The following is a 14144-nucleotide window of genomic DNA, read 5'->3' on the forward strand; positions in this document are numbered from 1 at the left end:
TTTACACATGTGTAACAGTTAAATTGGCCTGGTTGTTTTAGAAGCTTTCCAGTAGCTGGTCAACTTAATAGAGTGAAGCTTTCAAGCAGAATATAGAGTTAACATAACAAAAAGTACCATCCTCCATCATGGACTCCAATAACGCTGTGGCCGAGTCCCAGACACTCTCCCTCCCATTGCTCACAAGTCTATTGCCATGGATATCGTCCATTTGGTCGAACCACTTCCACTTTCTTCTGTTTGAACCATTCCGACTGTTGTGGGCCTTGATGGTTCTGTTGTCATGTTGTTTTCTTTTCCCTACAGTGTTGGTAGGTCCGGTGGTAGCCATGTGCGGCCAACAGCTGAGACACTTCCTGAAAGACTTTTTCATTTTGTTCGTCGCTAACAAGAGGAACGTCTGCACCTCGTGTAGTGACCACGGTGTGTTTTTGCGCACAGCCATTTCTTTTTACAATTGAAAAGTTGCAAGAACAAATGATACTGCTATCGCTGCTGCTAACTTTAAAACTAGCGTGTTGAGGTACCAGGTACTATCCACAGTGGAAAACCCCCAAGAAGCGAGCAGAGTTGACTCGAGTCAAGCTGTACCGTGCAGTGGAAAAGCCCCAAGTTTATACATGCGTAGTGGCTAAAGCACAGGGCTCTTAATCAGAAGGTCGCTGGTTCGAACCTCACGGCCACCACCATTGTGCCCTTGAGCAAGGCACTTAACTCCAGGTTGTTCTGGGGGGATTGTCCCTGTAATAAGTGCACTGTAAGTCACTTTGGATAAAAGCATCTGCCAAATGCATAAATGTAAATGTTTAATGCACAGGTGAATTGTTGTCATTCAGGAAAGAGATCGTGTGGGTGTTTGAATCGAGATAGTGATCTTTTTATGATTTAATCGTGCAACTCTACACATAACTATAGTAATTATGCAAGGTAACAACAACAACAAAAAAAACCTATAAAAGTTAAAAGATATTCACTTATTTAAATCTTAAGTTAATTTACATTTGAATTCACACTTTTGCATGCTAACTAACGTCATTTTCTAACCTCACCTATGCATTAGCGGTGTATCCACAAGGCTATGGCAACTTGACCGACCATATTTCATACTGAAACTTTTGCTCTAAAGCACAGATCATTTCAAGCTTTCACAAGAAAAAAAGTTTACATACTTCAATATGCTTCTGCAGGTTGGAAGGCTGTGATATGGTGCGTTTTAGGCAAACATTTAAAACTAAACGTATCTTTATCATTTTCAGAAAACTAGAACATACTTTCTAAGTATGGCCAAGTATGGCACGCACTGTGCCGAGGAACCGCCGTCTTCCATTTTGCCAACTGATCAATGTTCAAATAATTCTGGGAAATCATTGAACTTCACGACACGTGACCCAACAAGAGTGAGTATTGAAAGGCTGTCTGTCAGCTGCAAAAAAATCACGTTTTAAAGAAGGAAAAAAAATCATCCTCTGATTTTCAAAGCTGCTACATAGTAACAACTTTCTACTCGATGACCTTGATAGATCTGTAGTGGAGTGAAAAGTACGTCATTTGTCTTTCAAATGTAGTGACGTTAAAGTTTCCAGAAAACTTTTATCCAAAGCAACTTACAGTGCACTTATTACTGGGACAATCCCCCCGGAGCAACCTGGAGTTAAGTGCCTTGCTCAAGGACACAATGGTGGTGGCCGTGGGGATCGAACCAGTGACCTTCTGATTACCAATTTAGTGCTTTAGCCCACTACACCACCACCACTCCTCCAGTACAGATACTCAAAAAGTGTACTTAAGTATAGTACTCAATGAATATTGTTACCTGATGACCTCACTAAATAGTTACACGTTTAATTCGGGGAGTCCAGTTATTATCTCAGAAAATAAATAAAAAAATGTCTTAAAGAAAAATATCTAGGTTATATTAAGGCACTTATGGAAATGAATGGAGGTTTAAAATATGGTGAACAAATGTGTTGTGTAAACAAATTTAATTGTACAAAATATCCTATATTTTAATCATTTTCCACCCCAAGATGGTGGTGGGCAACTCATCCCCATGCAAATGACATACTACTCTCGTATGCTATCCCTCCCAATGGCTAAAAAAAGACAAATGGATGGTAAAAAATTAAACATAGCTGTGGCAGTAACCAAACATCCACTATGTAAATCTATCAAGAATATAAAATATTAATATCAAACATGTGCCATATGCACATTTTAGATCGCATAAACACTGTCATGGAGCTTTTGTTGTGTTTTGCAGAATGCACTGTAAACACATCCTTAATGTTTGTAATAATTGCATTGCAAAGACTTATAATTCAGTAAGCTGTACTGTATTCATGAATGCTATTGTGGTTTGTTTTATGCATACAAACCGTTTGTTAGATGTAACAATATTAGAGGTTTGTGAATAGTTTGTGCACTCATTTTTCATTTATGGGTCAAATTGCTCCCATTAATAAAGAGCGATTAGCCATGCTAAGAGTTCCAGTCCATGAAATATCAAATTATCCATTGCAAGAGGGAAATCCATTGTGTTGGCTCTGTTGTTCACTGATGAAAGACAGCAGTAGAGGAGCAGCCTACCCTGTAACCCACGGCAACCATAGAAATGTGGGAGGAGTCTTTGGGCTTCCATTCACGCGATTGGCTGCTGGCAGGTGTTCTGAGGTTGCATGTACAGAACTGGAGAGGTTGTGCAAGACTATTGGAGAAATCCAGTGCTTCATTAATTGTTTAAATCATCACTTATATATTCCCATTTTGTGAATTTCTTCATTATAGATTTTTGATCTGGTCATCACATTTATGGTAATGTCTGAAAAGAGAGATACAAATGCAAGAATACCCAATTTGGAAAGAGTTCCTCTTACATATGCCTTGTATGAATATGTCTTATAAATGTACACCTTTGATTTTCATCTTAGTAACCATTTGCTTTTAATTTAACTTATTCATATAAATTGTCAGTTATAGGATTTTTGGAAGTATCAGCCTCATTACTCACTTAAATCCACCTAAACAAATTAATAAATAAAATAAGACAAAAAAAAATCCCAAAAATGAAAATTCTCTCATCATTTACTCACCCTCATGCCATCCCAGATGTGTATGACTTTCTCTCTTCTGCTGAACATAAACAAAGTTTTTTCGAAGAATAGTTCAGCTCTGTAGGTCTTTACAATGCAAAGAAGGGGAACTAAATGAAATTAAGCTCCAAAAAGCACATAAAGGCAGCTTAAAAGTTGTCCATGTGACTTGGCTAAATCTATGTCTTCAGAAGCAATATAATAGGTGTGGGTGAGAAACAGATAAATATTTAAGTCCTTTTTTTATTTCAATCTCCACTTTCACTTTCACATTCTTCTTCTTTTGTTTTTGGTGTTTTGCATTCTTAGTGCATATCACCACCTACTGGGAAGGGAGGAGAATTTATGTTAAAAACTGTCTTAAATTTGTATCTGTTTCACACCCACACTATCTTATAGCTTCAGAAGATATGCCTGTATGTGCCTTTTGGAGCTTCAGAATTTTGGTTCCCATTTATTTGAATTGTTAAGACCTACAGAGCTAAAATAGTCCTTTTGTGTTCATCGGAACAAAGTTATACACATCTGGGATGGAATGAGGGTGTGTAAATAATGAGAGAATTAAAACTGCCCTACTTAAAGGGAACTATCCCTTTAAGAAGATGCCATTAAGTAGTAGTTCTAAATATATAAATGATATACTGTAAATAAAAAATCAACTATATCAACATCATTTTTTAATAAGAGATAGTATATACAGTATATGTGCTTTTATTTTATTAACCTTAATTATTATTTTAATAATTTGAGATTCTACAATCTCAGATGTCCAGATACATAAACCTGTATTTTATTTTATTTATATATTTATTTATTTTATTTTACACCTAATTTAGACAATTCAAAACAGGATTATTTTGCAGTTTTATAGAAATAAATAAAAAAAATTAGGTTTATAGAAAGACATATACTGGGTTGTTTTCCAACAATGACAATTAATAATAGAGGCTAATAATAATGCTACTACTACTACATAATAATAATAATAATAATGATGATGATGATGATGATGAAGTAATATATTTATATGTAATTTATTTAGTAGAGCAGGTTTGTGTTTGCGCGCGCGCGTACGTGAGTTGATAAGGGCGGGGCGCTGCGCATGCTCAGAGGTGTAAATCACTCCATCGGTGACTGCCTGTCTGGAGCGTCCTGGCGCTGCGCTGGAACACGGAGAAAAGCCCATCATCTTCAACACTGGGGAATTTTCTCTATTCATCTATAAAATCTCTGCTGTCTCGTCCTAAAAGCCTTCTGCCATTGCATTCGGATTGTTTGTCCGGCTGGTGTCATTGAGTCGCGGGTCGTCGGTTCTCCAAAAGCGCATTAGGAACAATTACGCGCGGATTTCCAGCCATCAGCGCCGAGATGTCCGGATACCAGGGCAAGAAGAACATCCCTCGCATCACAGTGAGTAGAAATGAACCCATGAATGATGGTTTGTAAATCCTCAGAGTGTATTCTGGACGATTAAAGGACAAGGCTTGTGAATATGAGGCTTCCAACCGGTCCTGAAATGACAGCGCCTTCCCAATGGCATTTCAGAAGGAGACATGAATACTGAAATGTAAATATCCTATGCAACTAGACTCTGTGGATTCATAGTAGAATTTCTATGTGTGGAAATATGGTGTAATCAGGCCCACTTTGAAATGTGTGTCTTTGTGGGTCAGCACCTATAGGATGTCTAACTGGTCAATTTAATAGCCTGCTTGCATACATAGCATAATTGTATGCACACTGCATGCATACATATACTAAGTTAGCTTATGGAGGCTGTTAAGCATGCATGCATTATCTTACCATCCTAGGAATACACCAGAATACATGGCCTCAAATGGGATGCAATAAAATAATACATTCTTGCCACAAATATAACCTCCAAATGTGCATACAGTACTTATTTCTCATTCTGATAGCAGAAATGTATCTACTTATTAATTAAAATAATTTTATATATCAATTAAACATCTTGAGCATGATGGCTTTGCATAGATTGCAAACATATACCTTCAAAAGTACATTTAATTGTATTGAAAAATAGCTTATGGAAAGATTTTATCATTTTACACACACACACACACACACAAACAGAGGCCTACATATTAAAAGATAAAACATTATTGCTCATCACAAACATGACCTCCCGGATTTAATGTATTTTATATGTATATTATCTCTAATGAATTAAAAGAAATGCATCACTGTAACTTTGTCTGTGCATGTATTGAAAACATCCACCCTCAAAAGTGCATTTCTTTATGTTGCAAAAAACTGTTAAAATGCTTTTAAGCATGCATGCACTATTTTAACATCTTAGCCCTAAGAATACACCAAAATGCATTTTATCCATAAAATAAAACATCATATCTCCAATTAATTTAATGAAAAGATCACTGTAATATCTTTACAAATTATGGCATTGCGTGCATCTTCAAAAGTGCATTTATTTTTATTTGAAAAGGTTGTGAAAATATTTAAAGTATCCATGCATTATTTAAATCTGTTATTTTAGCCCTAAGAACACACCAGATCACATTCCCTCAAAAAAGGTATAATAAAATTAAACATTTTTGCTCATCACCAAAGTAACCTCCCAGATTTACGTGCCTAGTTCTAATTTTCTAAAAATTAGAAATATGTGAAATATGTATTTTGCATCTGCCTTATCTCCAATTATTTTAAAGCGACCTATCATTGGATCAAATTTGAGATTGAGAATGTAAAACGCATTGAAAGCATTCACCTTCAAAACTGCATTTCTTTATATTTAGAAATAGCTTGTGGAAAGCTTTTAAGCATCCATGCATAATTTTATCATTTTATTTTAGCCCTAAGACGCACCAGAATCTATTTCCTCAAATAAGACATAATAAAACCAAACATACCCTCCCTGTTTTACATGCCCAATTTACTAGCTGCAATGTGTAGCTTGAATCTTACAAGATATGTATATTATCTCTAATGTCTTTAAAGGAATCCGAGATGGGAATTTGTTTTAGAACGATGCATTGCATGCACTGAAAACAAAGTGCATTTCATTTTATTTAAAAGCCAGCTTCAGTTCAGTTTGCTGGTAGAATGGCATACGCACCCACCCCCACTGCGAGCAGGAGAACTGGTTTGATAGCCATGCAAAATGCAGAGACACCGTCTCCAGAGTAAATGAATGAAAATCCTCTTTTGAAAAGTAGGTCAGTTGATGCAAAGTGCATACTATATCATGGTATGGAGTGCTACTGTACATACTGTATATTTAGGGCTTGTAATACATGCACAGCCCATCAATGACAGTCAAAGACAGTTTGCATCAATATTCACTGCATTGAAATGTGATACAAGAGGTCTGCAGGAATGTTCAATCTGGGACAGGAGGAAGAGAGATGAGAAATACAGGAAGACTCCCTCTGCCTTCGCTAGATGTTGCCTTTAGCTCTTGGACGTCAGATTAGCTTTAGCCATCTTAAGGGATGGTGCAAATACTGCCAGTGGGTGGCAAGCGTTGATACTGTCTGCACTTTATCAAGTATTAATTGCATTTTCAGTCTGAAGTGAATTGAAAGTATGAAATATATTTTCCAGGTTCAATATAAGTTAAGCACAATTGGCAGCATTGTTAGCATCATGTTAATTAGCATAATTACCAGCTAAAATCTGGGTTACACTTACAATGGAAGTGAACAGGGCCAATTTTTGGAGGGTTTAAAGGCAGAAATTTGAAGCTTATACATTTATAACTTTAACTCTTAAAACTGGTTTATTATTTGAGTTATAAAGTTGCTTAATTGTTTTACAGTGAAGAATGGGTTATATTTTGGTCTGTTCTCACCCAAAACCAACTGAATTTCTTCAGAAGACATTAAACCACTGGAGTCTTATGGATTACTTTTATGCTGCCTTTATGTGCTTTTTGAAGCTTCAAAGTTCTAGTCACCATTCACTTGCATTGAATGGACCTACAGAGCTGAGATGTAAAAAATCTTCATAATGTGTTCACCATACACATCTGGGATGGCATGAGAGTTAATGAAAGAATTTTCATTTTTGAGTGAACTATCCCTTTAACGTATAATGTGACTTTGGCATTTATTTTCGGTGTGTGAGTATCAGTACGTCTCTCACTCTCTGTCATCTTTGAATTATCTGACAATCTCACGTCGCCACACGGCTCATGACAAACATCGCCTGAGCACTCTGTCCTTTATTCTCTGAAACTCACACACACACACATACACACACACACACGCGCGTGCACACACACACACACACACACACACCTTGTCCACTTTCTAGACATGTTTCTGCAGCGATTGCTGTATTCCCGCATCCCAGACAATGTTCCGCTTCACATGACTTTGCTGCTGTATATCGAATGTTGAACAGATCCACTGAATGATTCCTGTATTTTTATGTAGTTCTCCCACTCTCTAAAGATCAATTAAACTCATTGATTAGATAAGTGCAATTTTCCATTACAATTTCCTCTGACCCCTGTTTATTTAAATTAGAAGGAGCAATACAAAGAATCCCACCATACCGTTATACTTACTGGACTGGATTCTCTCAGCTCACAATAAAATGATGCACTTTGCTTCAAGAAGGCAATTTGTTTTGTGCGCGCAGGATGGTAGCCCACTTTATCTAGTGACCATTATAGCTTAATGTCAATTGGAGTAGCTTGAGTCAGTGTTTGGGATAAAACTATGCACTTGAGTTGTTGGAAGTGGGTCACAGGGATTTGGTCTGGTATGGATGGAACCCCTTGTAGGCCATCATTAGCAGCCCCTGACGCCCCGGGGGAATCCCAGAGGCTTGATATAGTTTACTATAGACTATGTTCAGCTGATAATACAGATATGTAAATTATGAAAAAGAAATAATTCTGCCTTATTTTCCCTCTGTGGAACACAAAAAAAGATGTTTTGAAGAATGTAACAAAAATAGTATTTTTTATTTAATGCAATTGCAGTGACTGGAGCTTTTAAGCCTTGAAATGGATGCAAAAGCAACTCAAAAGTTTAATAAAAGTTGTCCATACAACTGTATTCCCATTCTTCATACAAGTTTGGAACAACATGAGGCTATGGTGTCTTGATCCCTCCTCGGAATAAAAAAATGTTTTAATTCTAAATTTATATCTCATAATTGTGACTTTAATACTCATAATTAGGAGACATTTACTCTCAATTTCGACTTTATATCATGCAATTGCTACTTCTCGCAATCCAAAGTTTGTATTCCACGACTGTAACTTTATTTCTTGAAATTGCGAGAAATTATTTTGTATTTCTTTAATACTCGTAATTGCGACATTATATCTCACAATTTGAGACCTTAGATCTCAACATTTGCAACTTTATATCTCGTAATTATGAGTTATAAACTTGCAAATGCAACTTTTTATCATGCAATTTAGAGTTTATATCTCACAATTGCAACTTTATTTCTTATTCAAGATATAAACATGCAATTGTGACTTAATTTCTCATAATTGCGACTATCTCGCAATTGCAACTTTATACCTCATAATTAAATTATTTGTTTCTTAATTGGAACTTTATTTCACAATTGGGACTTTCTTTTTTTAATTATGAGATATCAAACTTGTAAATGTGACTGCAATATCTCATCTTTGCAAAAAATATCTTGCTATTTAGAGTTTATATCGCAATTGTGGGTTATATCTTGCAATTGTGACTTTATATCTCGTCCTTTCTAGTTTATATTTTGCAATTGTTACTGCAGTGCTCGTAATTGCATGTTTATAAAATATTTATAAAAAAAAAATATCAACTTTGCAAAAAATATCTCCAAATTTCAACTACAAAATCGTAATTGTGCAAACTATTTTATAGTTTGGAATTGCAATTTAAGATCCCGCAATTGCAACTTTATTTCTCATAATTATGAGATATCAAACTTTTAAATATCTCGACTTTGCAAACAAAATCTTGCAATTTAGAGTTAATATCTTACCCGTTAAGCAACTGCAACTTTAGATCTCACAACTGTGACTTTATTTCTTTCAATTTCGAAATGTAAATGTGGAGTTACGAGAAATAAAATAAAATACATTTTGCCATTACAAATGTTTTGATCCACGTGAAACCTACAAACCCTTTCCAGCTTTACTGCTTGACTTGATCTGGAGGAGGGACTTTTTGACCTGTTATGCAACGACCCATTAAGCCCATTCTCAGGCTTTACGATGGATTAATACCATTAGTGTGTGCGCTGGAAACTGCACGCCTGACAGTAAAGAATCAGCATGCTATGAACTGGTCATCTGGCATTAGGCCCGCTGAATTTTCATTCTCATTTTCTGCTTTACTAGCTAGAAACAAAGAACTTCATACTTAATTAAGAACCTGATGGGATAATTGCAATGCAAGGACTGTTAAATAGCCAATTGTGTGCTAATAAGTAGCTATCGCTGGTCCATGCTTCAGAGTTTTACTGTGAGAAAACCCAAAGAAAAAAGCCTTGTTCTGTGTGGAACCAGCCATTATGTTTAAAGGGCTAGTCGTCATTTACTCACTCGTGTTGTTCCAAAACTGTACGACTTTCTTACTTTCATGGAACACAAAAGTCTCTATGATATTCTATTCTTTGAGATTTTATAACCATTTCATCATCTGCTAGTCGAAATATCATAAGTCTAATCGCTTTGAAAAGTGACAACGTGAGAATGAGTTAATTACTTTAAACAGCACAATGCTTACGGTTAATGATGCCAGGCTTCCTGGAGGCTAGTGAACTGGCACACTGGCAGGCTAGTGAACTGGCATACTGGCATTCTCATGTTTGACTGTGAATCTCCACTCCTTTTGCTCTACTCAAGCATTACTCAATTCTATTTTGATAGAAAATGTTTATTCAATTGAAATGTCAATTTAAAAAAATATATTTTTGAGTGTATTTATTAAATGTTGTTTTTTTATTAAATAGTTATTTAAAAAGTTTTTATTAATATTTAAATTGTAAAGTATGTGTACATTATGGTAGTATATGTTGTACTAAATTATCATACAAAAATCATTGTATTACTGTCATTTTATAACATTTTATATGCTTAATACTTAATGTACTTAAAATGTGCTTTATTTTATTATTTAAATATGCTTATTTTAACGTATATGCATATGCTTAATTTCTTTATGGTGGTATTTGTTGTACTGATTTTTTGATATTTTCTTTATATTTGTATTGCTGTCATTTTTACCCTAAAAATAATTCTTAATTATTATTATTCAAATCTGCATAAAATGTGCTTTATTTTATTATTTAAATATACTTATTTTATTAATGCAACATTTTATGTATTATTTTTGACTTTTGATTTTAGATTTGTACTATTTATATTTACATATATTTGTTATACTGCCTGTTTTACTGATTTTTATAAAAAATATATTGTATTTCAGTCATTGTTTACCCTAAAAAAATATTAATTCTCATTATTTTAATGTGATTAAAATAATCATGGATACCAATTTCACACTGTAAAACAATAATTATTGAGCAAACTTACTGTCTTAATAAATGTCCTCAGTAACATTTCTTTGTTTAGTAAATTTGAATGTTTGTTCACTAAATGCAAACATTCCTGCATTTCTTGTTCTGCCAACTATCAATTGCAATACAAGAATGTCATTTTGTTCCCATTTCAATCATTTTTACATGAAGTTAACTGCAATCTTTGCCTCTGAAGAGAGGTATACAATTGACTAATAGTGGCAAAAACAACTATAACAAAATCAATTGTCAATAAACAATAAAAAAAAAAAACAAGCCTATAACAATTTTTTCATGTTGCAATGCATGCTGGGAACTTGCAAATCAGCTAAATAGTTTTTCAGACAACTCTGTTAGGCTATGGGACAACATTTGGGGGAATATTGTTGGTCTAACATTTATTTTTTATTTTTTTTGTAGATGAAAGTAATTCATTTATTAGTATCTCAGACCCCCATAATGTGATTTAATTTTGATCAAATGCACCATTAAATATAGATTCTATTCTTGTGGTGTAAGATAAAGGACTGAAGGGCGTTTGAGTGTTTTATCCAAGTGATGTCAATTCACCAAAAGCCAAGGTTTGGCAAGTTCCAATCAAAAACCAAATCCCTTTATTGTCACTCAACCATATACACAAGTATATAATCAGTGGATATAAATATGAAGTGTTGTGTTGACATTCAGCTGTCTGTTGGTAGTCAGTTGCCAGTGTGTTATTAAGAGAAGTATAACATTTGAGTCCAATCTGAGGCTAATAAAGTGCGGTGCTGATGCAAGAGTTCAAAAGTCTGATTGCTTGGGGGAAGAAGCTGTCATGATGTCAGCTGGTGCGGGTCCTGATGCTGCGATACTGCCTGCCTGATAGTAGCAGTGAGAACAGTCCATGACTCGGGTGGCTGGAGTCTCTGATGATCCTCCAAGCTTTTTTCACACCGCCTCTTATATATGTCCTGGATGGAGGGAAGCTCACCTCCGATGATGTTTCTGGCAGTTCGTACCACCCTTTGCAGGGCTTTGCGGTTGTGGGCGGTGCTATTGCCGTACCAGGCGGTGATGCAGCCAGTCAGGATGCTCTCTACAGTGCTGGTGTAGAACCGTGTGAGGATGTGGTGGTTCATTCCAAACTACCTCAGCCGTCTCAGGAAGAAGAGGTTCTGGTGAGCCTTCTTCACAACGGCCTCAGTGTGGATGGACCATGTGAGTTCCTCAGTAATGTGGACACAGAGGAACTTGAAGCTGCTGACTCTCTCCACCGGTGCTCAATTGATAGTGATGGGGCTGTGTTCTCTGTCTTTCCTGCTGAAGTCCACTACAAGCTCCTTGGTCTTACTGACGTTGAGGGAGAGGTTGTACTCCTGACACCAGCGTGTCAGAGTGTGCACCTCCTCTCTGTAGGCTGTTTCATCATTGTCAGTGATCAGACCTACCACCGTCGTATCATCAGCAAACTTAATGATGGCATTGGAGCTATGTGTTGCCACACAATCATTTGTGTACTGGAAATACAGGAGTGGCCTGAGAACACAGCCCTGCGGGGCTCCAGTGTTGAGGGTCAGTGATGAGGAGATGTTGCTGCCCATTCCAACCACCTGGCGTCTGCTTGACAGGAAGTCCAGGATCCAGCTGCACAGCGAGCTGTTTAAGCCCAGAGCCCGGAGTTTCTCATCAAGCTTGGAGGGCACTATGGTGTTGAATGCCGAGCTGTAGTTTACAAACAGCATTCTCACATATGTGTTCCTTTTTTCCAGGTGGGATAAAGCAGTGTGTAGTGTAGAAGCAATGGCATCATCAGTGGAGCGGTTGTTGCAGAAAGCCTAATACTGTAAACTGCATGTCTCAACAGGACTGCATTCATGCAGGCTGCATTTGATTCCAGTGCCCTGACATGACGTTTGGCCTCAGCATGTCAGAATTGATTTACCATGATAAGAATCACTCGGATGTGCCTCAGCGATCTTTCTGCTTCAGTTATGATTGAATCTGATGTGCTGGGCTTGTTGTTATTTTTTCAATGCTGTTTTGTGCAGGATTTTTATTGTGTGGCTTTCTTAAATCCAGTCAATCAAAAGTAATTCAATGCCAGTAAATGTTATGTAAATCAATTTGTGACAATAATAGCAAATAATTATTGATTTGAACAAGACGTGTTTCTAGTGGGATACGTGGAGATGCTCTCGAGGGTGAATGTCCCGGTCAAAAAGCTCTACGTTTTCTGTTTCACGATTAAAATGCATCACATTACGGAAGTAAATTAGGTTTTCAAAGACAGCCATGTCGACTTTAAGAAGCGGTGTAGGATGGCTTCTGTATCATAGCTATTATTTGGACAACTGTCACACCAACAGACAGTGAGTGAAAGCAACATTAGTGTGATATATTCACACATTTTTGTTTTATTGATGAAATTGCACTAATTGTTTTAATGGTCACTAACAGCATGTGATTCCTGTTGACTGACACTCAAGCAATCAAATAAATAGACGCACACATGCTGTTGGGATTGAACTTCTCTCTTCTCTCTCTATCTCTCAGAGTGATCGTCTTCTAATCAAAGGAGCGAAGATAGTGAATGATGATCAGTCTTTCCTTTCGGATATCTACATGGAGGATGGAGTCATCAAGCAAGTTCATTTTCATTCTTTTATGTCATTATGTTTCTAGTCGATTCCTTGTCAGAGCTGAGGACAGTAGAGTTGACCTCTCTTGATCTCTGTGTCTTTCTCTCCAGACAAATTGGTGAAAACCTCATAGTTCCAGGGGGTGTGAAGACCATTGATGCCCACGGCATGATGCTGATACCAGGTGGCATTGACGTCCATACCCGCTTTCAGATGCCTGATCGTGGCATGACAGCAGCCGATGATTTCTACCAGGGCACACGAGCTGCTCTTGCTGGCGGCACCACTATGATCAGTACGTTCAAAAACAAAAGAATAATATAACTACAGTATATATCATTTCTAATATACTGTAAAAATAAGACTAATATAAATCTATAATTCAATAGATTAAAATAAAATAACACCTATTCAACAGTAATCTGGTATTCAACAAATGCATGATCATATGTTATGCATTTCAGAATATGATGTGTATGTTTTTAATCGCCTCAAGGCATCATATATTTTATTGGTTACAAAATGAAAAAGTAACTCCTACTGAAAAATCTACTTATTTGCTTAACTGACTGTCCAATAGAATTGGCAATTTCTCTCCATCTCTTCTCTTTCTTCACCCGGTTGTGGTACAGTTCAGAGGAAACATAAAATCTGGTGCTTATGCCAATGGTCCACTCTTTTTTTCTCCATTTCTTTGGTCAAATGAGATTTTATTAATACCGCAACCATGCTAGTTGATGTTCTGTAGCAGGTACATCAGGACTCCTCCCACTGAAACTTCCCGTGCCCCATTTCTTGCTCTCTCATTGGCTGTAGGTCAACGCTGCAGTTGTATTCAGTCAAAAGATATTTCACATTGCGCAATTTAGAATCGCAGACGGGTCCAGATATTTAACATTCTAGATATCTTGCTGACATC

At 36.5% G+C, this 14144-nt stretch overlaps 1 protein-coding gene across 1 annotated transcript in view; it reads left to right on the forward strand.

The window, feature by feature from the left end:
* Positions 1–4216: 4216 nt before the first annotated feature.
* The window catches only part of LOC127621326 (dihydropyrimidinase-related protein 2-like), a 30902-nt gene continuing 20974 nt past the window's right edge, over positions 4217–14144 (forward strand). The window contains exons 1-3 of the mRNA XM_052094883.1: positions 4217–4499; positions 13140–13228; positions 13336–13520. Of these exons, the coding sequence (XP_051950843.1) occupies positions 4458–4499; positions 13140–13228; positions 13336–13520 (316 nt within the window). The 5' untranslated portion in view covers positions 4217–4457. The remainder of the gene's footprint in view (positions 4500–13139; positions 13229–13335; positions 13521–14144) is intronic.

The sequence above is a fragment of the Xyrauchen texanus genome, chromosome 27 (assembly GCF_025860055.1).
Source record: "Xyrauchen texanus isolate HMW12.3.18 chromosome 27, RBS_HiC_50CHRs, whole genome shotgun sequence".
Lineage (NCBI taxonomy): Eukaryota > Metazoa > Chordata > Actinopteri > Cypriniformes > Catostomidae > Xyrauchen > Xyrauchen texanus.